We start from the raw sequence: 26,790 nt of genomic DNA, 5'->3' as shown, positions 1-26,790 counted from the left end.
GCCCTAAATTACCTGTTCCTCCAGTAGGCTACATGTGTGTCTGTATAGACTAATCTAATGCCCGTCATTCAGTGTGGTACGAGAATAGCCAGGCTACTTAAGACGCCGGGCTTCTGGAAAGGAAGTGACAGATACTCGCTACACACAATCGGGCAGATTAGTCTTGAGGTCAGTAATCTGGTTTCAGCACCATGGATAGTGACACTCGCGGCCAAACAGCGCGCGATCATTCATTCGAGATATACATTTGGATTTGTTTGAGAAGTTATTTTTTAATTGCTAAACACTGCTAAAACAACGTATTTTCTAATCTCGATTGTGTAAAATGTAGGCATGGGAAGTTTTTTTTACTTTTTTCTTGAATTTCTACTCCTTGCTCACGTTGGGTTGAATTGGGCTAAAATAATCACGAAAAGGAGGAACAGCATAGGAGGTGGACCAGCATAGGGGGTGGACCAGAGAGTTGATAAAGGGAAGCAAGGTTTAATGGTATGTGAGTGAGAGGTTAAGGGCGGAGAGAGAAGGTGATAGTGAATAGGACTGCGCGCTCAAGCGGGAGTGCGCGCGGACAGCAAATCGGTCGGTGACTGGAGTCGCAAGGATGGAGATACGACCAGATAGGTTTAAAATCGTCGCGGGCCAGACCCTCGGAAAATTACACAAGTAAGTTAAAACAACAGCTTTATTACATTTTCTGTGTGGCTTATTGGTGCAAATTGTGTAGCCTACTTTGTTATCGTAGCGCGTGAAATCCAGTTTAGCGCGGTCTTGATTTTTTATTACAAAATAGTCACCTGTCATCCCGCCCGGCACGCATTTAGAGTTTAAATGTATGTATATTCAAGTAACCTAGGCCTATTAAGCGTTGTAAAAGATCAGGGATTACTTTTATCTGCACTTTTGGCTAAAAAGGAACCGGTGGGCCGGCCAGTAGACACATTTGGCTGTAGGCTAGGGAATATCAAGATGCCCAAAGGCCTGAGCGGGGTTGGTTGACCTGACGAAACATCTGTTTGCAATGATCAATTTGGTGTTTCTGTCAATTTCAATTTTTTTAAACATTTGAGACAACTCTGAGTAAAATTAAAGATAGGCCTAGCCTACATTTATATTTATGTTCAGTGATGTATTTTACGAGTAGCCAACTGTTTTTAATGTGGGTTATTTGATTATCTTTCATGTTAAATTGTTCATTTCAAAAAGGTTTATGGTTGCTCTAATAGAATATATTTGATTTTTCATCGTGTGTAAATGTATAGCTTCTGTTCTATGTCAAATGTCAGAGCAAGGACATTGCAAAGAGATACATAGCTACCTCAATTACCTCGTACCCTTGCACATAGACTCGGTACTGGTACTCCCTATATTAGCCGTGTTATTTTTACTCGTTATATTTATTCGTAAATCACTGTGTATTTAGTCCTCGTGTCACTATTTCTGTTGTTATTATTATTGTATTTTATTATGTATCTTTAAATCTGCATTGCTGGAAAATTACCCGTAAGTAAGCATTTCACTGTTCGTTTACACCTGTTGTTTACGAAGCATATGACGAATACAATTGGATTTGATTTGAAATATAGCTAACTAGATTAACTTAATTCAGGCCCTATTAATATCGATGTGGAAATGTCTTCACTTTTACCTGTTAACTTGAGACAGTTTCCGTTCCGTCCATTCTAAAGTCTATAGATAGGTCTTACCTCAAATAGTTTCCCTAAAGGCTAGATTTGAACCTGCAGTATCTTCGAGTTCACGGACGTTTTCTGTAGGCCGAACCTAAATAAAGAAGTTAGCCTCAGCTCAGCTTGTGATGGGATGGATGGATGAAGAGGCCGAATAGCCAACATTAGTTTATTCTAATATGACATGTACATTATTTTATATAGATATGCCATGATGATCTAAACATGATTATAAACTGGATGGTTTGAGCCCTGAATGCTGATTGGCTGAAAGCCATAATATATCAGACTGATATGAAAATGAAAAAAATGTTCTAATTACGTTGGCAACCAGTTTAAAATAGCAATAAGGCACTTCAGGGGTTTGTGGTATATGGCCAATATACCACAGATAAGGACTGTATCCACTCCGAGTTGCATCATGCTTAAAAACACCCCTTAGCCATTGAACATACCGCTTCAAATTCATGGATTCGGCTATTTCAGCCACACCCGTTGATGGCAGGTGTATAAAATTGAGCACACAGCCATGCAATCTCCATAGACAAACATTGGAAATAAAATGGCCCGTACTGAAGAGCTCAGTGACTTTCAATGTGGCACCGTCATAGGATGCCACCTTTCCAACAAGTCAGTTAGTAAAATTTCTTCCCTGCTAGAGCTGCCTCGGTCAACTGTAAGTGCTGTTGGAAAAGACTAGGAGCAACAATGGCTCCACCGCAAAGTGGTAGGCCACACAAGCTCACAGAACAAGACTGCCGAGTGCTGAAGCTCGCAGCGCGTGAAAATTGTCTGTCCTCGGTTGCAACACTCACTACCGAGTTCCAAACTGCCTCTTGAAACAACGTCAGCACAATAATTTCCATGGCCGAGCAGCTGCACACAAGTCTAAGATCACCATGCGCAATGCCAATAGTTGGCTGGAGTGTTGTAAAGCTCGCCCCCATTAGACAATGGAGTAGCAGGAACGCATTATCTGGAGTGAGGAATCACGCTTCCCCATCTGGCAGTCCAATGGACGAATCTGAGTTGTGCAGATGCCAGGAGAACACTACCTTCCCCAATGCAGTGCCAACTGTAAAGTTGGGTGGAGGATAAATAATGGTCTGGGGATGTTTTTCATGGTTCAGGCTAGGCCCTTTAGTTCCAGTGAGTGGAAATCTTAACACTACAGCAGGGGTGGGAAACTCCAGTCACCGAGGGCCTGATTGGTGTCACACATTTTCTCCATCCCTAGCAAACACAGCTGATTAATCAAATTGCATTCTAAACTGAAGATCATGATTAGGTGATTATTGGAGTCAGGTATGTTAGCTGGGGCTGGGGCAAAACTGTGACACCATTCAAGCCCTCAAGGACTGGAATTACCTACCCCTGCACTACAGCATGCAATGACATTGTAGACGATTCTGTGCTTCCAACTTTGTGGCAACGGTTTGGGGAAGGCCCCTTCCAGTTTCAGCATGACAATGCCCCCGTACACAAAGCGAGGTCCATGCAGAAATGGTTTGTCGAGAACGGTGTGGACGAACTTGACTGGCCTGGACAGAACCCTGCCTCAACTCCATCTAACACCTTTGGGATGAATTGGAACGCCGACTGCGAGCCAGGCCTAATCGCCCAACATCAGTGCCCGACCTTGCTAATGCTCTTGTGGCTGAATGGAAGAAAGTGTCCGCAGCAATGTTCCAACATCTAGTGGAAAGCCTTCCCAGAAGAGTGGAGGCTGATGTAACGGCAAAGGGAGGACCAACTTCTTATTAATGCCCATGATTTTGGAAGGAAATGTTCAACGAACAGGTGTCCACATACTTTTTGGCCATGTAGTGAATATATACTACCGTTCAAAAGTTTGGGGTCACTTAGAAATGTCCTTGTTTTTGAAAGAAAAGCCATCAAAATAACATCTACATGATCAGAAATACAGTGTTGACATTGTTAATGATGTAAATGACTATTGTAGCTGGAAACGGCAGATTTTTAAAAATGTAATATCTACGTAGGCGTACATTTTGTGGGTTGAAACAGGCTCAAAATGGCCAGAAACAAAGAACTTTCTCCTGAAACTCGTCAGTCTATTCTTGTTCTGAGAAATGGTTATTGGAGACTATTCCATGCGAGAAATTGCCAAGGAACTGAAGATCTCGTACAACGCTGCGTACTACTCCCTTCACAGAACAGAGCAAACTGTCTCTAACCAGAATAGAAAGAGGAGCGGTTTGAGAAACAGACGAGAAACAGACGCCTCACAAGTCCTCAACTGGCAGCTTCATTAAATAGTACCCGCAAAACACCAGTCTCAACGTCAACAGTGAAGAGGCAACTCCGGGATGCTGGCCTTACTACAAGATGAGACACTCTCTCACCTTTCTAAAAGTTTTAAAAACAAAGATACTGTAGTTCTACGCTATAGCCTCCATTTAATGCCACCTCTTTGTGTTTGAAACTTGCAGAGAGCAAAAGAGGTGGCATTAAATGGAGGCTATAGCCTAGAATTACTGTATTCCAATTTGAACTTTGCTTTGCTTTTAAGTCGTTGAAAGTGCAGTGTTAGGCATTTGGGTGACAAATCGGACATTGTTTATCCATTGGAATTTGGTTCAGATTTTAGATGTTTGAAAGCATACTGATAACACATTGGAAATTCAACGAACTTTTGGCTGTCTTTTGAAGTGGTTGAATATACAGTCGTGGCCAAAAGTTTTGAGAAGGACACAAATATACATTTTCACAAAGTGTGCTGCCTCAGTGTCTTTAGATATTTTTGTCAGATGTTACTATGGAATACTGAGGTATAATTACAAGCATTTCATAAGTGTCAATGGCTTTTATTGACAATTACATGAAGTTGATGCAGAGTCAATATTTGCAGTGTTGACCCTTCTTTTTCAAGACCTGCAATCCGCCCTGGCATGCTGTCAATTAACATCTGGGCCACATCCTGACTGATGGCAGCCCATTCTTGCATAATCAATGCTTGGAGTTTGTCAGAATTTGTGGGTTTTTGTTTGTCCACCCGCCTCTTGAGGATTGACCACAAATTCTCAATGGGATTAAGGTCTGGGGAGTTTCCTGGCCATGGACCCAAAATATCTATGTTTTGTTCCCCGAGCCACTTAGTTATCACTTTTACCTTATGGCAAGGTGCTCCATCATGGTGGAAAAGGAATTGTTTATCACCAAACTGTTCCTGGATGGTTGGGAGAAGTTGCTCTCTGAGGATGTGTTGGTACCATTCTTTATTTATGACTGTGTTCTTGGGCAAAATTGTGAGTGAGCCCACTCCCTTGGCTGAGAAGCAACCCCACACATGAATGGTCTCAGGATGCTTTACTGTTGGCATGACACAGGACTGATGGTAGCGCTCACCTTGTCTTTTTTCCGGATGCCCCAAACAATCGGAAAGGGGATTCATCAGAGAAAAATACTTTACCCCAGTCCTCAGCAGTCCAATCCCTGTACCTTTTGCAGAATATCAGTCTGTCCTCGATGTTTTTCCTAGAGAGAAGTGGCTTCTTTGCTGCCCTTCTTGACACCAGGCCATCCTCCAAAAGTCTTTGCCTCAAAGTGCGTGCAGATGCACTCACACCTGCCTGCTGTCATTCCTGAGCAAGCTCTGTACTGGTGGTGCCCCGATCCCTCAGCTGAATCAACTTTAGGAGACATTCCTGGCGCTTGCTGGACTTTCTTGGGCGCCCTAAAGCCTTCTTCACAAAAATGGAACCACTCTCCTTGAAGTTCTGGATGATCCGATAAATGGTTGATTTAGGTGCAATCTTACTGGCAGCAATATCCTTGCCTGTGAAGCCATTTTTGTGCAAAGCAATGATGACGGCAGGTGTATCCTTGCAGGTAACCATGATTGACAGAGGAAGAACAATGATTCTAAGCACCACCCTCCTTTTGAAACTTTCAGTCTGTTATTTGAACTCAATCAGCATGAGAGAGTGATCTCCAGCCTTGTCCTTGTCAAAACTCATACCTGTGTTAACGAGAGAATCACTGACATGATGTCAGCTGGTCCTTTTGTGGTATGGCTGAAATGCAGTGGAAATGTTTTTGGGGGATTCAGTTAATTTGCATGGCTAAGAGGGACTTTGCAATTAATTGCAATTCATCTGATCACTCTTCACAACATTCTGGAGTATATGCAAATTGCCATCATACAAACTGAGGCAGCAGATTTTGTGAAAATTAATATTTGTCATTTGTCATTTGTCATTCTCAAGACCTTTGGCCACAACTGTAGGTTGCAATCCCATTGATCAACGTCTCAACCAAATATTATCCAATTATCCACGTTGAAAAGTCGTGGTGTGCCCAGTCGAATTGCTCTTTGAAAGTTTCAAACATAACGAGGTGGCATTAAATGGAGGCTATAGCCTAGAACTACTGTATCTTCGTTTTTAGAACTTTATGAAGGAGGAGACATGAAGTTTCATTTAAGTTTATGCTTGGTTCATATTTTACCCCCCAATAATCATGGTTATTTTACTGTAATGACACGATAACAAATCAAATTTGATTTGTCACACGCGCCTAATACAACAGGTGGAAATGCTTACTTACAAGCCCTTAACCAACAATGCAGTTTTAAAAAACTAGTTATGAAAATATTTACTAAATAAACTAAAGTTTAAAAAAAAGTAACACAATAAAATAACAATAACAAGGCTATATACAGGGGGTACAACAAACTGATCTCTATGTGGCTTTGTGCCCAGAGTTTGCATGCATTTTAGGTATTTTTTGTGTGCAAAAGAACGGTATACACTGAGTGTACAAAACATTAGGAACACCTTCCTAATATTGAGTTGCACCCCCTTTTGCCCCCAGAACAGCCTCAATTCGTTGGGGCATTTGACTCTTCAAGGTGTCGAAAGTGTTGCACAGGGATTCAAGTTGGCTGGATGTCCTTTGGTGGTGGACCATTCTTAAAACACACAGGAAACTGTTGAGTGAAAAAAAAACAGCAGCGTTGCAGTTCTTGACACACTTAAACCAGTGCACCTGGCACCACCTCCAGCTGGTCAGCTAAGTACTGTCACATTGTAAAAGTAGGCAGTCATTGTAAATAAGAATTTGTTCTTAACAGACTTGCCTAGTTAAATAAAGGTTAAATAAAAACTAAATACAAAAAAAGCATTTGGAATTAGCCTAGGCCTACATAAAATGAAAGTTAGATCAGCAGCTAATTTGCCTAGTGAGATGCAGTGTGACCACTTGCGAGAGCTGGCTACTCTGCTCAAGAAATGTGAAAGACACATCTTTCAAAAGGGAACATAGTGTTTGTTTGGCGCGCCCACGATGCAAGAAAAGGTATGATGAATCTTCAGAAACATTGGATGGATATCGGAGGGCAAAGAGTTTGCGGTCTCTCTTTTTCTCTGGATTTTAAGATGTGTCTAAACACACAAATCCTCTCCCGAAATAACCCTCCCCCTCCAAGCTGTTGGCCCACATAAATCCCAATCACCATATACCCCTCTCTCTCTCTCTCTCTCTCTCTCTCTCTCTCTCTCTCTCTCTCTCTCTCTCTCTCTCACTTCAATTCAAAGGGCTCTATTAGCATGGGAAACATGTTTATATTGCCAAAGCAAGTGAAATGGATAATTAACAAAAGTGAAATAAACAATCAGCAATGAACAGTAGGTCTAAACAGTACACTTAAAAAAAGTTTCAAAGAAATAGAGACATTTTGAAATGTCATATTTTGGCTATGTACAGTGTTGTAACAATCTGCAAATACTTGAGGTACAAAAGGGAAAACAAATCAACATAAATATGGGTTGTATTTACAATCTCTCTCTCTCCCCCCCCCCTCTCTTTCTTTCAGTAGCCTACACCTCTCCAGGTCCGCCCCTTTCGATAACTCGTCATTGTCCCTTCCAAAAGCATTTAAACTCAGGATTACTGTAGGCTATTGCCTTACGCGATAGTGTCCGGTAAACCCTCACTTCCTCAGCACGTGCGTGCGCGAAGGTGTTTCCCAGAGGTGTTGGTTTGTGGCTAGGTTAACAAGCATATGCGTATCAATATAAAGTTGTAGTTGTCATGCGTGTATGTCTGTGACATTTACTACGCCATAGCAATAGTTCTCCATATACATATATGTTTTAGGTTGCCAGACTCATTAAATTAATTTTGATTGTACTGATGCATTTTTTCCTATAATGCAAAATGCATCATACAGGGATGATGTCTGTATTTAGAAAGTTGACATATCTTGAAAACTTGATTGCTGACAAACAAAACATTTTAGACTATGTCAACCATGGACTAATGAAACAAATACCAAAAGATAGTTTTTGGGTGGAATGTTCCTTTAATTACCCTGACATTGCTCTCTGCAAGTTTCAAACACAAAGAGGTGGCATTAAATGGAGGCTTTTGCCTAGAACTACAGTATCTTTGTTTTCAGAACTTTTAGAAAGGATGAGAGAGTGTCTCATCTTGTAGTAAAATAGCAACTCAAGTGCAGTGCCCCTAATTTGATATAACCAATCCATGTCATAATTCGTAATTTACAAAACATTGTATAAACAGTTGCATAATGACATTTGGTTAACATTGTCCCCAAGGCAGAGAGTATATAGTTAGATGTTTTGTCAAGCATTGGGGTCTTAACAATATCACATTTAGTTGCTGAATGCAATTCAATTGATTAAGGCTGAGTCCCTTGCCCACATGGTGATAATACTCTGGGACATTTTCTGCAGATTAACTTGTGTCTGCGGTATAGTTTCTCTTATTAACACAACACACTGGTTGAATCAAAGTTGTTTCCACGTCATTTTAATTAAATTCCCTTGAACCAATGTGGAATAGATGTTGAATTGATGTCTGTGCCCAGTGGGAAGTAGCCAGTGTTTTTGACCATGTGATGTCATGTCATTTCCACAAAATATTATCAGTCACAAATCAGCCATCTATTGTGAGTTTAGAGCTGAGTTTTCATAAAACAAATAAAAAATGGCTGAATGTTTCTTAAGCTCATTTTGTCCCGGTACACTGTGTGGATTGTTGAGAGAATAAGATGTTTGGTTATTGTATTCATAGAGATGTATTTTTAATTCCTACATCTATGATCGTATTGTTCAAGAGAGAGTTCCAATGCCCTCAGCTCTGTGGCGAAAGGTTTTCCTATGCCATTTCACATTTTTCTCAACAATTGACTTAACTATTCCTTTGTGTATTCAGAAGTCTGCAACCTCATATCAAGAGGGTCATATTCAGGTGGTACGTTATCTTGAAAATAATTCCCATTCTAGTTGCTTCCCAGATCTAGTCCTACTCTTCATGTACATTACAACTGATTCTTCAATCATCTTAACCTGTTGATTGAACTCTGAACTGCAACTCTGAACTGTCCTCACGTCAGTGTCCTTGATGAATGAATTAAGAGATTAAGTTGGAGAGAACCTGGTATACTCATTGGGACAAACCAGTGAACAACTATTCAGAGTCATTGACCTCTATTTCATTTCCTCTCCTGTAATATGTCTCAAAAGAGTTTTGTGCAGAAAGACACCCACATTTACTACACTGGTACGTATCATTCTGTCGGTTTGTGTGATGTTATTTAGAGAGTCAAAACGAGAGGAGTTAGTGAAAAGCCAAGGGTTTAAAGGGCTATACGTCTCGGGGCCAGGCGAAGGCAACCGGAAGTTGAGACATGGAGGAGAAAAGACAGAAAAGGAAATGCATTTGAAAAAATCTAAGCATCTGCTGCAATGATATCAAGTGAGCTCTGGCCTGTCTTCTACTTCATTACTATGGGACAGTTGGCTCCTCGCACTTTTTCAGCGGTTATTTGCAAGACAGTAGTGTTGAGCACATTTCCCCCTTGAACACATTTCATAAACACCTGACAGGTATCAAAAGGACATTGTTTCACCTGCACAGATGTGTCCTTCTGTGTGCTCTCCTGTTCAGACAGGGAGTGATTTCTCAAGACGCAGAAAGGGGGAATTGGTGTTAGAAGAACAGTCGTGCAAGATGGGTGTGACAATGTGAGAGGAGAGGGAATTGAGGATGGGAGGCAGGGACTGAGACCAGACCCAAAAAAAGATGAACGAGGGACAGGAGGAATAGAAAGAAAGAGAGGCCCACTAAGACAGAAATAGGAGGAGATATAAATAATTAATCGTCAGAGAAAGTCATTAATACTTCATCAATGTCGAAGAATGTTGGAGCCATTGCTTGTGTGAACTGCTATTGGTAAAGGCACCGTAGTGGTAGTCTGGCTGATACCAAATTCAAAAGTCCTCCTGACTTCAGTGTCTGGAAAGACTGTTTTGATGTTGTCGGAACAATGCGTCGATAATGAAGGGTGCTGTGCTTTTACTGGTTGGTTCTCCTTCGTCTCTTTCTCACTCGAACCCACACGCACAGCCATGGACAGCCCCTGAGCGCTGTCCCCTTCCATTACAACTGTTGGATTTTCAAATCCAAAGCATTTGAGAGAACTAATCAATAAGTCCCCTTAATTTCTGAGTGACTATTGCATTATCAAACGGCTTCCGGTCCAGACCAGCGTGTCACAGCTCTCCCTCGACGTAAGTCACGTGGGAGTCACGAGTCAGCCAGGCTACCGTAGTGGCACCCGTCTTGTGGATGTTGCTTCCTCCCATGTGTTGGCGTACACAGGTTCCGCATACCACAGCCGTTTTCGAACTATAGATTGATGCCAAATATGGTATAAAGTTTGCTCTCAAAGGCGTATTAGAGGACATGTCTATTTTACCCTCGCATCATTCTCAAGCCTCCACATAGGAAGCTCACCTTCTAAAATGGCCTTGCATGTTGATGGGGTGACAGACACACACCTTGTGCCCAGTGACAGTGCTGCTGTGTGACAGATCGCTATGCCATTGTGACATTGGTCTACGTACTGCTTTGGTGACACTGTCAGTAGATTACCCTAGCTTGATTTATCATGGGTTTGACAGGACCTGGGTAGTCTGTCTCGGGAGATATTGCCCTGGTGGTTCTGAAATTCTGGTCAAGTTTCTGGTAGGTAAGGATATCAGAGCATTGACCCAGTATGATAAATACTTGTGTCTTGAAATGGACAAATGTATCAAAAAAATGTCTTCTGTACCGTTTTCAGAGACTCTATTTGCGAGACATCCCGTCTAAGCATCACCTTTCCCTGTTTCTTGTGAAGCTTTTTACCTTAAACAGCAGTTTCCTCCTTCCACTTCATATTACGTTGTTTCTGATACGTCTGTAAAATGACAAAAGTGAGATTTTTGGAGGGATGAAAAGGTCTGGGCAAAAAAAAGTATAACATATCAAATCACAGTGTGGTTCAAGACAGTACCCATTTTTTACCATTCCCAAGAACTATACCCAACTAGCTAAAATATATACAAAGCCAATAGTCTGATTCCTCAGACGAGAAACGGTCAACTTTACAGTTCAAACAATGCTGGCTTCACCACTGACTGATTGACAGTTTAGTGTTCTACCGCTTCCTACAGTCTGCTCGTAACCAATGGCTCTCCTTCCCCCTAATCACTTGAGCATTAAAAACGTATGACCAGAATGTAAATAAAGCAGGGGCATGTGAAACCTCAGTCTCCCCCACATCTCCCCATATTCCCTGGCCTTGCAGCAGAGGTACAGCCTCGCACTGGGGCCAGGCAGATCTCATGCTTAATGGATGATGTGCCTCGGCTGAATACATATTTGATGTTTCCCAGACTGGAGGCTGGCACAGGTCGTTAGCATGTTTGCTCAGTGAGCTGGATGAGTCGGGAGAAAGCAGGAGAGAGCGGGGTGGGGCTTGAGTTCTGCCAAAGAGACAAGTACTGTTTTCACCTTTTGGCTCTACTCTACCACAGCCTGCCAGCCAGGCCTGTCAGACTGGCCATGTCAGCAAAGAATATATAAGAAAAAATAATAATAATCACTGCAAGCCATGGCTTGGCCAAGGTGACATTGAAGTGCCCAGAGGTGGTTGACATTTTTTTAAAAGGTTTACAGGAAGGAAAGTCTCAGTCTTGGATGAGTCTTGATTTTTCCACAATGGAAATATGTTTGTGTTGTCAAGCATAGCCATTAAAATACATTAGCAATGAATACAACCTCATGGACGTTTAATGCCATGCAAAACAACTTGCATAACTAATGCATGGAAGACACACACACACACCTACACAATCATACCTCAGACTGATGCTACCAAGAACATGCAGGTAACTGCCAAAATAAAGGAAACACTTGAGTAAATGAGGGTACAAAGTACAATGAAAGCAGGTGCTTCCACACAGGTGTGGTTTCTGAGCAATTCCTAAGTAATTAACCATCATGCCATGTATAAAAATGCTGGGCAGCCCCAGTTGCCCATTATTTTGGCTACCATGGCTGTGCTCACTTAGGATGACAATGCCCCCATCAACAGGGCACAAGTGGTCACTGAATGGTTTGATGAGCATACCATGGTCATCTCAATAACCAGATCTCAAGCCAGGAGCGGTGCCTGTGACACCAAATTATGGACTTTTTCGTGGAAGAATGGTGCCGCATCCCTCCAATAGAGTTCCAGACACTTATAGAATCTATGCAAAGGCATATTGAAGCTGCTCTGGTGGCTCGTGGTGCCCCAATGCCCTATTAACACACTTTGTGTAGGTGTTTCCTTTATTTTGGCAGTTACTTGTAAATGTAACATATGTCTTCAAATACTTTCAATTAATATCAACAAAATGCTCGACTGTGCAATGTTGCTGAATCATGTCTCTTTGCCGTCTGTATGTTACAGCTATCGCTGTAAGTCACAAGCCAACGGTCTCTATATATACAGTATATATATTCTCTCCTCTTTGTTCTCAGAATCCTAGAGAAGCGACAGGAAAATGGCGAGACCATCGAGCTCACCGATGAGGGCCAGGCAGTTATCGTGGAGGAGAAAGAGATGCCCGTGGTGGACTGCACCTGCTTCGGCCTGCCACGGCGCTATATCATTGCCATCCTTTCCGGCCTGGGCTTCTGCATCTCCTTTGGCATCCGATGCAACTTGGGCGTGGCCATCGTCAGCATGGTCAACAACCAAACCATCTACAAGGGCGACAAACCAATCCTTGTGGTGAGTCCAAAAGGGTTATTTGAGGACTGGTAGTGTTCTATACTGAACAAAAAGATAAACACAACATGCAACAATTTCAACCATTTTACTGAGTTATAGTTCCTATAAGGAAATCAGTCAATTAAAAGATATTTAATAGGCCCTAATCTATGGATTTCACATGACTGGGAAGGGGCGCAGCCATGGTTGGGCCTGGGAGGGAACAGGCCCACCCACTGGGGAGCCAGGCCCAGCCAATCAGAATGAGTTTTTCCCCATAAAAGGGCTTTATTATAGACATAAATACTCCTCAATTTCATCAGCTGTCCAGGTGGCTGGTCTCAGACGATCCCACAGGTGAAGAAGCCGGATGTGGTGGCCCTGGGCTGGCGTGGTTACACATAGTCTGCGGTTATGAGGCCTGCTGGATGTACTGACAAATTCTCTAAAACGATGTTGGAGGAGGCTTACAGTAGATAATTGAACATTCAGTTCTCTGGCAACAGTTGTGGTGGACATTCCTGCAGTCAACATGCCAGTTGCATGCTCCCTCAAAACTTGAGATATCTGTGGCATTGTGTTGTGTGACAAAACTGAACATTTTAGAGTAGCCTTTTATTGTCCCCAGCACAAGGTGAACCTGTGTAATGATCATGCTGTTTAATCAGCTTCTTGATATGACACACTTTTCAGGTGGATGGATTATCTTGGCAAAGGATAAATGCTCACTTGCAGAGATGTAAACATATTTGTACACAACATTTGAAATAAATAAAAATTGTATACGTATAGAACATTTCTGGGATCTTTTATTTCCGCTTATGAAACTGGGACCAACACTTCACATGTTGTGCTTATATTTTTGTTCAGTGTTCATGGAGCCTTTTCCATCGTTTGAATGTTCTTTGTTGGATGAAACGTTCTCCCAGAAACCAAAAAGGGTTCTCCTACAGGGACAACCCTTTATGGTTCTAGGTAGCACCTTTGTTTCCATGAGTGATATGTGTGACTTTTTGGGAGACTGAATCCTTATTGTCAGTGATGGTATTGTATGCTCTCTAAGAGTCAGAGAGTTGGACCTATCTGGTTGGTTTGGCTTTACCTCCTTCTCCTAAATGGATAATGATAATGACCTTATTGACCAGCAAACACGAGACGCATGCCATGTTGCGCTAGCTAAAAGATGATTGTTACAGCTAGTGAAAACGTTCATCTATCGCAATTAAATAGTTTGATTGTCAACTTTGTCTTTTATTGGGTTGATAAGGCTTTGATTAATGATTACCATTGAAGGGTGGTAGTAAGGGTCGCCTACTTTGGTTTAGCGATCTCACATGTATTTTTTTCCTTCCCATTTCTTTGCCTTGAACTCTCCTTTCATTTTTTTTCTCACTCTCTCCATCTCTCCATAGAAAGCTCAGTTCAACTGGGAACCAGAAACGGTTGGAATGATCCATGGGTCATTTTTCTGGGGATACATAGTAACCCAAATACCCGGGGGATTCATCTGTCAAAAATTTGCAGCCAACAGGTCAGCTGCTTATACTTATATGTGAATAATATGCTGTGAATATTTCATAATATTTCAATAACACTCTTAGGAAAAAGGGTTCCAAAAGGGTTCTTTGGCTGTCCCCATAAGAGAACCCTTTTTGGTTTTAGGTAGAACCCTTTTTGGTTTCGGGTAGAACACTTTTGGGTTCCATGTAGAACCCTCTGTGGAAAGGTTTCTACATGGAACCCAAAAGGGTTTTTACCTGGAACTAAAAGGGTTCTACCTGGAACCAATAAGGGTTCTTCAAAGGGTTCTCCTATTGGTACAGCCAAAGAACCCTTTTAGGTTCTAGATAGCACCTTTTTTTCCTAAGAGTGTAGGTACATATCTGATTCTATTCCCTCTTTTTTCTCCTCTATCACGCAGAGTCTTTGGCTTTGCCATAGTGGCCACCTCATGCCTGAATATGTTGATCCCTTCGGCAGCACGAACTCACATTGCCTGTGTTATCCTTGTCAGGATATGTCAAGGACTCGTGGAGGTGCTTGGCTACATTCCATGGCTTTCCTTAGCATATATCAGATTTCACTATGCTGACAACTGATTGTTTTCTCTATGGTGAACTGGTCACTGGCCATGTGTCATACATGACGAGAAGGTTTCTTTTCTCGTGTAGAGTGCATTTCACCTGAAACACCCCTTTGAGAGAAAGATTTGCACCAGGAAGTGATGTCATGGATGTTAGGAGATTTTCATATTAGAGAGAAAACATAAAAAATGATGACATGGTCAGTGGCCAGTTCACCATAGAGAAAACAATCAGTTTAAGTTCCTGGTCACTTAACTGTAATTCTTTCTCTCGCAGGGTGTTTCATACCCAGCGTGCCACGGTATCTGGGCAAAATGGGCCCCACCTCTTGAAAGAAGTCGATTGGCCACGACAGCCTTTTGTGGTGAGGTCAACTCACTCTTCTGTCATCCTCTCTCCTGTCTTTGTCTGGGCACTACAAAGGGTCACAGTTGTGCTCTCTACTACAATTAATATAATTTATTGTGATGACTTAATTCTCCATAATCCTATATGACTGGAACCATCTCAACATCTACTTTGACTATTTCTACCATTGTAATCATTAATAATCATGCTCGGATTGCTCAAGATAGTAGTTCTAGTTCCAAAGCAATGTTGTTTATTGATGTGCACTTACATATGACTGACCTTTCTGTCTCACTCATGTTTGAGTGTTTCTGCCTCTGTATTTCAGGGTCCTATGCAGGAGCCGTGATAGCCATGCCACTGGCTGGAGTACTAGTCCAGTATTCAGGGTGGTCATCTGTGTTCTATGTCTATGGTTAGTAACCTCTGTCATAACTGTTCCCAACTTAAAGTGATACAGGTGTATGATATTAATTGTATCACCCTGTTGCAGGAGAACTTTTCTGCAATGCAGGACATTTTAAACTTGCAGTGTATTTAAGGTTTAAAAAGGTTTGAAATTTGAACTGATTTCCCCTTAGCAAAAATCTTTCAATCCCTACAAAAGTGTCCATTAATTATAACCCTCATAATAATACACATTTCCTCTTGCTGCAGGATTATATTCCTGCTTAACAAGATGGCTCAGATTAAGATCCTACATGTGTAGTTCACTTTTATGTGAAGTTAAGCTTATCTTCGACTGTGGTTGTTTCCTCCAAACCGTTTTAAAAAGTTTGCTGCAGGGTTGTGGTCAATTCCATTTAAACTCCAGTCAATTCAAAATGTGGACCAAACTCCAATATAAATTCACATTTTTCCTTATTGAAAAGCATTGACGAGAGTTTGAATTTTAGTGTACTTCCTGAATTGAAATGGAATTGACCACAACCCTGGTTATCTATGTATTTAGCAAAGTCCTAAATCTCCTGGCTAGCATTTTTGGAGAATGTAGCAATGCTAGTGGAAATGGATTGTATCGGTTAGCGGTGCAAAAGTGAACAATCCTTCAGTTCAGTTCACGTAAGCAAATGCTACAAAGGCTTATGAATTGTTGTGAAACGTATGCACTGTAGCTCTGAACCTCAGTCTGTCCTAGTTTTAAGAAACCTAATTTTCTCTATTCTTACACTTTTCTCTACACTCGTTTCACTCTACCTTCCACCTCCCAGGCAGCTTTGGGATCTTCTGGTATCTCTTTTGGATCCTGGTGTCGTACGAGAGCCCGGCAGCCCACCCCACCATCACAGAACAAGAGCGGAAATACATTGAGGAGGCTATTGGAATGTCAGCCGCTAACTCTACACCTGTTACGGTTAGTCTACACCAATTCCACTATCCACTATCTCGCTTCTAAGCTAAACATCACTTTGTTTCTCTTCCTCTGCAGATCCACTTTTCATGGCCCCTCGTTGCTGTGTTCTGACGATGTGATTTAGGGGTTTTGAGTCTTTAAACTAATATTTCTTTTTTACAGTGTCTTCATCTGAAGTGGCATGCTATGGCCAAAAGTAGTGCACTATATAGGGGATATGGTGTCTTTTAGAACACACAATGGAATCATGATAAGATGATCACGATCAACCCTGGTCTCAATGTGGTGGCTGTTACAAAAGCTGTAAAGTGATAGTTCACTCAAATGACAAAATGACACGTTGGTCTCCTTACCCCTGTAAGCAATCTATGGACAAAGTATGACAGCAATCCATGCTTTGGTTTAGTTTCCCTGGCACTGTTTCCAAATGCTGGCACAAATGGCACAAATCCCAGGCAAGTCATGGTATTTACAGATGTAGGATCTTAATTTGATCACTCTTTTGTTGCTGAGAATTATTTTCCTGCACAACAGGAAATGCAAGCTTGTAGAGTATTCAATGTTTAAAAAGGCTTCTAAAGTTTGTAATTTCCACTTTAAAATCTCAGACTTGATTTGCCCTAACAAAAGATATATCAACCCCTACAAAAAATGTACATTGATTATAGACCACATAATAATAATAATTCACTTCCTGTTGCTGCAGGATCACTTTCCTGCTGTAGCAAACTGGCTCAAAATTAAGATCCTACATATGTATAGTAGCATTTTTCTCACATCATTTACAACTCATCTGTAAGTGACTTTGTTGAGATACACAAAACATTTTAGATACTTTTGAATGATTTGGTCATAATACGCAAAAAATGTTAATGTCGGTATCTTGTATTCGCTATTCTGTCCAGTATCTACTCAATCTTTTATTTGTATTTTACCATGCACTATTGCCTGCCTCCTTACTGTAAATTGAATGTTTTCTGGTCCTTCTAGAAATGGAACACACCTTGGAGAGCCTTTTTCACATCGATGCCAGTCTACGCCATCATCGTGGCCAATTTCTGTAGAAGCTGGACCTTCTACTTGCTCCTCATCAGCCAACCTGCATACTTTGAAGAAGTGTTTGGGTTTGAGATCAGCAAGGTGACTAAGACAAGGAATATCCATGTACATCTGGCCTAGAGCTAGTACTGTGCTGGTGCAGGTTTTATGTGGCCCTATGTGAACCCAGGGTTGTGTGATCCCGGGGTGCACAAATGGCCTTTTTAGATTTTCTTATGAGGACTACTAACAAGTACTGTTATGCTCCTCCAAGACTGTTTTTTATTTGTTGTACAGTACTAAAAAATATCCTCCACCCTCTGGCCACCTCCTATCCACCCCTCCACCTCTCATCCCAGGTGGGCTTGGTGTCGGCTCTCCCCCATCTGGTGATGACCATCATCGTGCCGATCGGTGGCCAGCTGGCTGACTACCTGCGCACAAACAAAATCATGAGCACCACCAACGTCCGGAAGATGATGAACTGCGGAGGTAAGAGAGGAGGGTGAAAAGAGAAGGTGGAAAAGAGGAGGAAGGAGGAAGCAGAAGCAGGCGACAGGGCAAGAAATGTCTTTGATTTCGTGATTAGCTATCAAGTGTTGCTTTTTAAGAACCGTGTAAGATTGTTGGTTTGTTCGTTATTTCCGTTCGTTGACAGCTCGTGCCAGTTTTGTCATATATAACCAAAGACTACTTTTACATGAACAAAACAACTCAGCTAGAAGGAAAAATAGAAGGTAAAAAAAGTTTCACCAAAAAAATGTAAGAGAGATATTTACTTGGAAAATACAACACCTCGTCTTGTGGTAACCATGGTGTCCGGTCGGTGCGTGAGAAAACGATCACGGCACAAGGCAAATGATGACTTACAGTAACGCAGCATTGCTTGCCACAGTAAACTATTTTTGTACTGCAGAGAATAGTGGAGTGAGGGGAATGAGAAGCTTATACATATCTATATCACTGTGGGAAGCTGAACCACATAGAGCCACATTTCTGGCAGACTGCACTCAATACCTTTTAACTAGAAGAATATCCTCTATCAAGTTTCACCACTGTCTTTGTGTGCTGTTTTATCCCCGTTCATTTACCTGAGTATTGAAAGAATGCTACCTTGATTCTTGACTTCCTCCATATTTGTTTATGTGTCTTAACTTTCTCGTGATAGGTTTCGGAATGGAAGCCACCCTGCTGCTAGTGGTCGGATTTTCTCATACGAAAGTTGTGGCTATCACCTTTTTGGTTCTGGCTGTGGGCTTCAGTGGGTTCGCTATTTCAGGTGAGACTTTGGTGGTTATCTTTACATATCTCTCATATACACTACATGGCCAAAAGTATGTGGACACCTGCTTGTCAAACATCTCCTTACAAAATCAATAGGCATTAGTATGGAGTTGGTCCCCCCTTTGCTGCTAAAACAGCCACTCTTCTGGGAAGGCTTCCACTAGATGTTGGAACATTGCTGCGGGGACTTCCATTCAGCCACAAGAGCATTAGTGACGTTGGGTGACTAGGCCTGGCTCGGCGTTCCAATTCATCCCATAGGTGTTCGATGGGGTTGAGGTCCGGGCTCTGTGCAGGCCAGTCATGTTCTTCCACAACAATCTCGACAAACCATTTCTGTATGGACCTCGCTTTGTGCACAGGGACAAGGGCCTTCCCGAAATTCTTGTCACAAAGTTGGAAGCACAGAATTGTCTACAATGTTATTGTACGCTGTAGTGTTAAGATTTCCCTTTACTAGGCTCTGTCGCAGCCGGCCGCGACCGGGAGACCCATGGGGCGGCGCACAATTTGCCCAGTGTTGTCCGGGTTAGGGGAGGGTTTGGTCGGCAGGGACGTCCTTGTCCCATCGCGCACTAGCGACTCCTGTGGTGGGCCGGGCGCAGTGCAAGCTGACATGGTCGCCAGGTGTATGGTGTTTCCTCCGACACATTGGTGTGGCTGGCTTCCGGTTTAAGTGGGCATTGTATCAAGAAACAGTGCGGCTTGGTTGGGTTGTGTTTCGGACGACGCACAGCTCTTGACCTTCGCCTCTCAAATCAAATCAAATCAAATCAAATTTTATTTGTCACATACACATGGTTAGCAGATGTTAATGCGAGTGTAGCGAAATGCTTGTGCTTCTAGTTCCGACAATGCAGTAATAACCAACAAGTAATCTAACTAACAATTCCAAAACTACTGTCTTATACACAGTGTAAGGGGATAAAGAATATGTACATAAGGATATATGAATGGGTGATGGTACAGAGCAGCATAGGCAAGATACAGTAGATGGTATCGAGTACAGTATATACATATGAGATGAGTATGTAAACAAAGTGGCATAGTTAAAGTGGCTAGTGATACATGTATTACATAAGGATGCAGTCGATGATATAGAGTACAGTATATACGTATGCAAATGAGATGAATAATGTAGGGTAAGTAACATTATATAAGGTAGCATTGTTTAAAGTGGCTAGTGATATATTTACATCATTTCCCATCAATTCCCATTATTAAAGTGGCTGGAGTTGAGTCAGTGTCAGTGTCAGTGTGTTGGCAGCAGCCACTCAATGTTAGTGGTGGCTGTTTAACAGTCTGATGGCCTTGAGATAGAAGCTGTTTTTCAGTCTCTCGGTCCCAGCTTTGATGCACCTGTACTGACCTCGCCTTCTGGATGATAGCGGGGTGAACAGGCAGTGGCTCGGGTGGTTGATGTCCTTGATGATCTTTATGGCCTTCCTGTAACATCGGGTGGTGTAGGTGTCCTGGAGGGCAGGTAGTTTGCCCCGGTGATGCGTTGTGCAGACCTCACTACCCTCTGGAGAGCCTTACGGTTGTGGGCGGAGCAGTTGCCGTACCAGGCGGTGATACAGCCCGCCAGGATGCTCTCGATTGTGCATCTGTAGAAGTTTGTGAGTGCTTTTGGTGACAAGCCGAATTTCTTCAGCCTCCTGAGGTTGAAGAGGCGCTGCTGCGCCTTCTTCACGATGTTGTATGTGTGAGTGGACCAATTCAGTTTGTCTGTGATGTGTATGCCGAGGAACTTAAAACTTGCTACCCTCTCCACTACTGTTCCATCGATGTGGATAGGGGGGTGTTCCCTCTGCTGTTTCCTGAAGTCCACAATCATCTCCTTAGTTTTGTTGACGTTGAGTGTGAGGTTATTTTCCTGACACCACACTCCGAGGGCCCTCACCTCCTCCCTGTAGGCCGTCTCGTCGTTGTTGGTAATCAAGCCTACCACTGTTGTGTCGTTCGCAAACTTGATGATTGAGTTGGAGGCGTGCGTGGCCACACAGTCGTGGGTGAACAGGGAGTACAGGAGAGGGCTCAGAACGCACCCTTGTGGGGCCCCAGTGTTGAGGATCAGCGGGGTGGAGATGTTGTTGCCTACCCTCACCACCTGGGGGCGGCCCGTCAGGAAGTCCAGTACCCAGTTGCACAGGGCGGGGTCGAGACCCAGGGTCTCGAGCTTGATGACGAGCTTGGAGGGTACTATGGTGTTGAATGCCGAGCTGTAGTCGATGAACAGCATTCTCACATAGGTATTCCTCTTGTCCAGATGGGTTAGGGCAGTGTGCAGTGTGGTTGAGATTGCATCGTCTGTGGACCTATTTGGGCGGTAAGCAAATTGGAGTGGGTCTAGGGTGTCAGGTAGGGTGGAGGTGATATGGTCCTTGACTAGTCTCTCAAAGCACTTCATGATGACGGAAGTGAGTGCTACGGGGCGGTAGTCGTTTAGCTCAGTTACCTTAGCTTTCTTGGGAACAGGAACAATGGTGGCCCTCTTGAAGCATGTGGGAACAGCAGACTGGTATAGGGATTGATTGAATATGTCCGTAAACACACTGGCCAGCTGGTCTGCGCATGCTCTGAGGGCGCGGCTGGGGATGCCGTCTGGGCCTGCAGCCTTGCGAGGGTTAACACGTTTAAATGTCTTACTCACCTCGGCTGCAGTGAAGGAGAGTCCGCATGTTTTCGTTGCAGGCCGTGTCAGTGGCACTGTATTGTCCTCAAAGCGGGCAAAAAAGTTATTTAGTCTGCCTGGGAGCAAGACATCCTGGTCCGTGACTGGGCTGGTCTTCTTGTAGTCCGTGATTGACTGTAGACCCTGCCACATGCCTCGTGTCTGAGCCGTTGAATTGAGATTCTACTTTGTCTCTGTACTGACGCTTAGCTTGTTTGATAGCCTTGCGGAGGGAATAGCTGCACTGTTTGATCATGTTACCAGTCACCTTGCCCTGATTAAAAGCAGTGGTTCGCGCTTTCAGTTTCACGCGAATGCTGCCATCAATCCACGGTTTCTGGTTAGGGAATGTTTTAATCGTTGCTATGGGAACGACATCTTCAAGGCACGTTCTAATGAACTCGCACACCGAATCAGCGTATTTGTCAATATTGTTATCTGACGCAATACGAAACATATCCCAGTCCACGTGATGGAAGCAGTCTTGGAGTGTGGAGTCAGGTTGGTCGGACCAGCGTTGGACAGACCTCAGCGTGGGAGCCTCTTGTTTTAGTTTCTGTCTGTAGGCAGGGATCAACAAAATGGAGTCGTGGTCAGCTTTTCCGAAAGGAGGGCAGGGCAGGGCCTTATATGCGTCGCGGAAGTTAGAGTAACAATGATCCAAGGTTTTTCCACCTCTGGTTGCGCAATCGATATGCTGATAAAATTTAGGGAGTCTTGTTTTCAGATTAGCCTTGTTAAAATCCCCAGCTACAATGAATGCAGCCTCTGGATAAATGGATTCCAGTTTGCAAAGAGTCAAATAAAGTTCGTTCAGAGCCATCGATGTGTCTGCTTGGGGGGGGATATATACGGCTGTGATTATAATCGAAGAGAATTCTCTTGGTAGATAATGCGGTCTACATTTGATTGTGAGGAATTCTAAATCAGTTGAACAGAAGGATTTGAGTTCCTGTATGTTTCTTTCATCACACCATGTCTCGTTAGCCATAAGGCATACGCCCCCGCCCCTCTTCTTACCAGAAAGATGTTTGTTTCTGTCGGCGCGATGCGTGGAGAAACCCGCTGGCTGCACCGCCTCCGATAGCGTCTCTCCAGTGAGCCATGTTCCCGAGTCCGTATGGGAGTTGCAGCGATGAGACAAGACTGTAATTACCAATTGGATACCACAAAATTGGGGAGAAGAAGGCACAGTTGGCACTATGCATTGGGGCAGGTAGCGTTTTCCTGGCATCCGCCAAACCCAGATTCGTCCGTCGGACTGCCGATGGTGATGGCGGCGAGCTTGGTGGCGAGCTTTACACCACTCCAGCCGACACTTGGCATTGCGCATGGTGATCTTAGGCTTGTGTGCGGCTGCTCGTCCATGGAAACCAATTTCATAAAGCTCCTAAAGAACAGTTCTTGTGCTGACATTGCTTCCAAAGGCAGTTTGGAACTCGGTAGAGTGTTGCAACCGAGGAAAGACCATTTTTACACGTTACGTGCTTCTGCACTCGGCAGTTCCGTTCTGTGAGCTTGTGTGGCCTACCACTTTGCGGCTGAGCCATTGTTGCTCCTAGACGTTTCCACTTCACAATAACAGCTCTTACAGTTGACCTTGGCAGCTCTAGCAGGGCAGAAATGTGACAAACTGACTTGTTGGAAAGGTGGCATCCTATGAAGGCACCACATTGAAAGTCACTGAGCTCTTCATTACGGGCCATTCTACTGCCAACGTTTGTCTATGGAAATGTCATGGCTGTGTGCTCGATTTTGTACACCTGTCAGCAACGGGAGTGGCTGAAATAGTCGAATCCACTAATTTGAAGAGGTGTCCACATAGTTCTCTTACCTCTCGGTCTTCTGTTATTCTCTCAAGACAGGTTTTGGCAGGTTTATCACACAACAGATCAGAGAGTTCACTCCAGCTCCTCACAGAAACGGATAAGCTCCGTCAGCAGAACAGCTAACCTTGAATTGTCCATAGAGAATTGCATAATCTCTCAAGCTCAGTTATTTAGGGGATTGTCTTTGCTATCTGACATACTGTAGAGTTTGGCTACTATTATATCATACTTCTTGAAAGTTGATGGTCTGTGTCGGTACGACAACAACAACAATGACAACAACAATTTATTGGTGACCTTTCTCTCTGTTTCCCCATTAGGCTTCAATGTGAACCACCTGGACATTGCTCCCCGCTATGCCAGTATCCTCATGGGCATCTCCAATGGGGTGGGCACTCTGTCTGGCATGGTGTGCCCGCTCATTGTTGGTGCCATGACCAAACATAAGGTACGAAATGACCCTGCTTCTACCCTACACCATACAGCACACTGCCTACTGCACACCCACCATCACACATCATATACATCATTATCTATGGAGGGATAATAGATAGACATTCTTACTCAATATTCATCCCTCTTTTATCACTTGTTTTAGTTTATTTCTCTCACTCCCATTCATTTTATTTTTATTTTCTCTCTCTCTCCCTCCCTCACACACACACACACACACACACACACACACACACACACACAAACGCACACACACACGCACACAAATGCACACACACACGCACACAAATGCACACACACACACACACACACACGCAAACGCGCACACTCTCTCACTCTTTATCCCGCCTTTATCCCGCCATCTATCAATCACATTAGGTATTTCACTGTACTTCTGCACGTGACAATAAAACTCCTCTTTATCTTTCTCCCTCCCTCTCACGCCTTAGACGCGGGAAGAGTGGCAGTATGTGTTTCTCATTGCTGCACTCGTTCATTACGGGGGTGTTATATTCTACGGTATGTATTCTGTCTGTTTTCTCTTCCCCCCCTCCCCTGTCGTCATAATGAAGCTGTATAGTGATGCAACAATTGTTTGAATTGACCCTGAAGTAAATTAATGTGTTTCAATTGTGTATTGTATTGATATTCGCTCTTGCACGATTGTATTCCATATTGTCCTAATATTAAGATATAATGAAGTTTGGTTCCAATTTTTTTTATTTCTTATATTCATTTGAATTCATTTATTTTTATTTAACTAGGCATGCAACCCTTTAGAGTTGAACTACATAATCTAGATCCAAGTCAAAGTAAGTATAGTTTTGGGAAGAATGATTTCATTTATCTTTTGTAATTCTAGGACTTTTTGCCTCCGGAGAAAAGCAGTGGTGGGCAGAGCCCGAGCAACTTAGCGATGAGAAGTGTGGAATTCTGGATGAGGATGAGCTGGCCAATGAGACAGAGGAGTTGTACCGTACTAGCGGAGAAGGAGGCTACGGTGCAACGATCCAAGCTCAGGATCCCAACGGAGGAGGAGGAGGCGCAGGAACCTGGGTCTCGGACTGGGATAAGACTGAGGAGTTAGTACAACCACCAGGAACCAATAGCTACCTATATGGAGGAGAGGAAGACAGGGAACTAACATAGAGGGACTTACAGGTAGGAGTTACAGAGTGGGGTAGCAGACAGAAAGAGTAGATGGTTTCCTTTTGGCACAGGAACTTGGAAAGAGGTGGGGTGGGTGGTTGGGATGAGGGTGAGGAGCGGAAGAAGGGGAGGACCAAAGTATTATTTACGGAGAACTGAAACAGATTGTACAACAGCGGAAAGAGGATGAGCCATGTACAAAGCGTCTGTACAGTGCTTTCGGAAAGTATTCAGACCCCGTGACTTTTTAACATTTTGTTACGTTACAGCCTTATTTTAAAATGGAAGAAATCGTTTTCCCCCTCATTATTCTCCACACAATAACCCATGATGACAAAGCAGAAACAGGTTTTTGGAAATTTTTGAAAATGTATTTCAAATAAAAAAACGTATATAAGTTTATATAAGTATTCAGACCCTTTACTCAGTACTTTGTTGAAGCACTATTGGCAACGATTACAGCCTTGAGTCTTCTTGGGTATGACACTACAAGCTTGGCACACCTGTATTTGGGGAGTTTCTCCCATTCTTCTCTGCAGATCCTCTCAAGCTCTGTCAGGTTAGATGTCGCTGCACAGCTATTTTCAGGTCTCTCCAGAGATTTTTGAAACGGGTTCAAGTCCAGGCTCTGGCTGGGCCACTCAAGGACATTCAGAGGCTTGTCCCAAAGTCACTCCTGCATTGTCTTGGCTGTGTGCTTAGGGTCTTTGTCCTGTTGGAAGGTTTGCCTTCGCCCCCCAGTCTGTGGTCCTGAGCGCTCCGGAGCAGGTTTTCATCAAGGATCTCTCTGTACTTTGCTCCATTCATCTTTCCCTCCCAGTCCCTGCCTCTGAAAAACATCCCCAGAGCATGATGCTGCCACCACCACCATGCATCACCGTAGGGATTATGCCAGGTTTCCTCCAGACGTGACGCTTGGCATTCAGGCCAAGAGTTCAATCTTGGTTTCATCAGACCAGAGAATCTTGTCTGAGAGTCCTTTAGGTGCCTTTTGGCAAACTCCAAGAGGGCTGTCATGTGCCTTTTACTGAGGAGTGGCTTCCGTCTGGCCTGATTGGTGGAGTGCTGCAGAGATGGTTGTTCTTCTGGAAGGTTCTCCCATCTCCACAGAGGTACTCTGGAGCTCTGTCAGAGTGACCATCATGTTCTTGGCCTCCTCCCTGACCAAGGCCATTGTCCCCTGATTGCTCAGTTTGGCCGGGCGTCCAGCTCTAGGAAGAGTCTTGTTGGTTCAAAACTTATTCCATTTAAGAATGATGGAGGCCACTGTGTTCTTGGGCACCTTCAAAGCTGCAGAAATGTTTTGGTACCCTTACCCAGATCTGTTCCTCGACACAATCCTTTCTCGGAGCTCTATGGATAATTCCTTCGGGCCTCATGGTTTTTGCTCTGAAATGCACTGTCAACTGTGGGACCTTATATAGACAGGTGTGTGCCTTTCCAAATGATTTTCAATGTATTTAATTTATCACAGGTGGACTCCAGTCAAGTTGTAGAAACATCTCAAGGATGATCAATGAAACAGGATGCACCTGAGCTGAATTTAGAGTCTCATAACAAAGGGTCTGAATACTTATGTAAATAGTTTTTTTTTTAAATAAACTTTCTAAAATCTCTAAAAACCTGCTTCGTCATTATGGGGTATTGTGCGTAGATTGATTAGGATTTTATTTATTTAATCCATTTTAGAATGAGGCTGCAACGTAGCAAAATGTGTAAAAAGGGAAGGTGTCTGAATAATTTCTGAATGCACTCTATGTGAGTGTGTTTTGTGTTTGTGCACCGTGTGTGTGACAGGCTCTCTAAGAGTATTTTAGGGCA

At 43.2% G+C, this 26,790-nt stretch overlaps 1 protein-coding gene across 1 annotated transcript; it reads left to right on the top strand.

Moving 5' to 3' along the window:
* On the top strand, positions 1–25,415 carry LOC112223668 (vesicular glutamate transporter 1). Its single transcript, XM_024386783.2, has 13 exons — positions 1–663; positions 12,525–12,777; positions 14,169–14,287; positions 14,678–14,792; positions 15,117–15,204; positions 15,517–15,603; positions 16,400–16,542; positions 17,533–17,682; positions 17,940–18,072; positions 18,749–18,859; positions 23,688–23,815; positions 24,270–24,339; positions 24,683–25,415. Exons 1-13 carry the CDS (start codon positions 602–604, stop codon positions 24,967–24,969), a joined length of 1,746 nt encoding a protein of 581 aa, XP_024242551.1. The 5' UTR covers positions 1–601; the 3' UTR covers positions 24,970–25,415.
* The last annotated feature ends 1,375 nt before the right edge of the window (positions 25,416–26,790 follow it).

Source organism: Oncorhynchus tshawytscha, linkage group LG24, assembly GCF_018296145.1.
Source record: "Oncorhynchus tshawytscha isolate Ot180627B linkage group LG24, Otsh_v2.0, whole genome shotgun sequence".
NCBI lineage: Eukaryota > Metazoa > Chordata > Actinopteri > Salmoniformes > Salmonidae > Oncorhynchus > Oncorhynchus tshawytscha.
This window is presented reverse-complemented; position numbering and strand designations above follow the sequence as displayed.

Bases quoted from the DNA above. Each gene is read 5' to 3' on its own strand.
- LOC112223668 (XM_024386783.2), top strand. From the start codon at position 602: ATGGAGATACGACCAGATAGGTTTAAAATCGTCGCGGGCCAGACCCTC. The intron at 15,604-16,399 runs GTTAGTAACCTC...TCCACCTCCCAG, and splicing joins ATCTGTGTTCTATGTCTATG to GCAGCTTTGGGATCTTCTGG. The intron at 16,543-17,532 runs GTTAGTCTACAC...TGGTCCTTCTAG, and splicing joins CTAACTCTACACCTGTTACG to AAATGGAACACACCTTGGAG.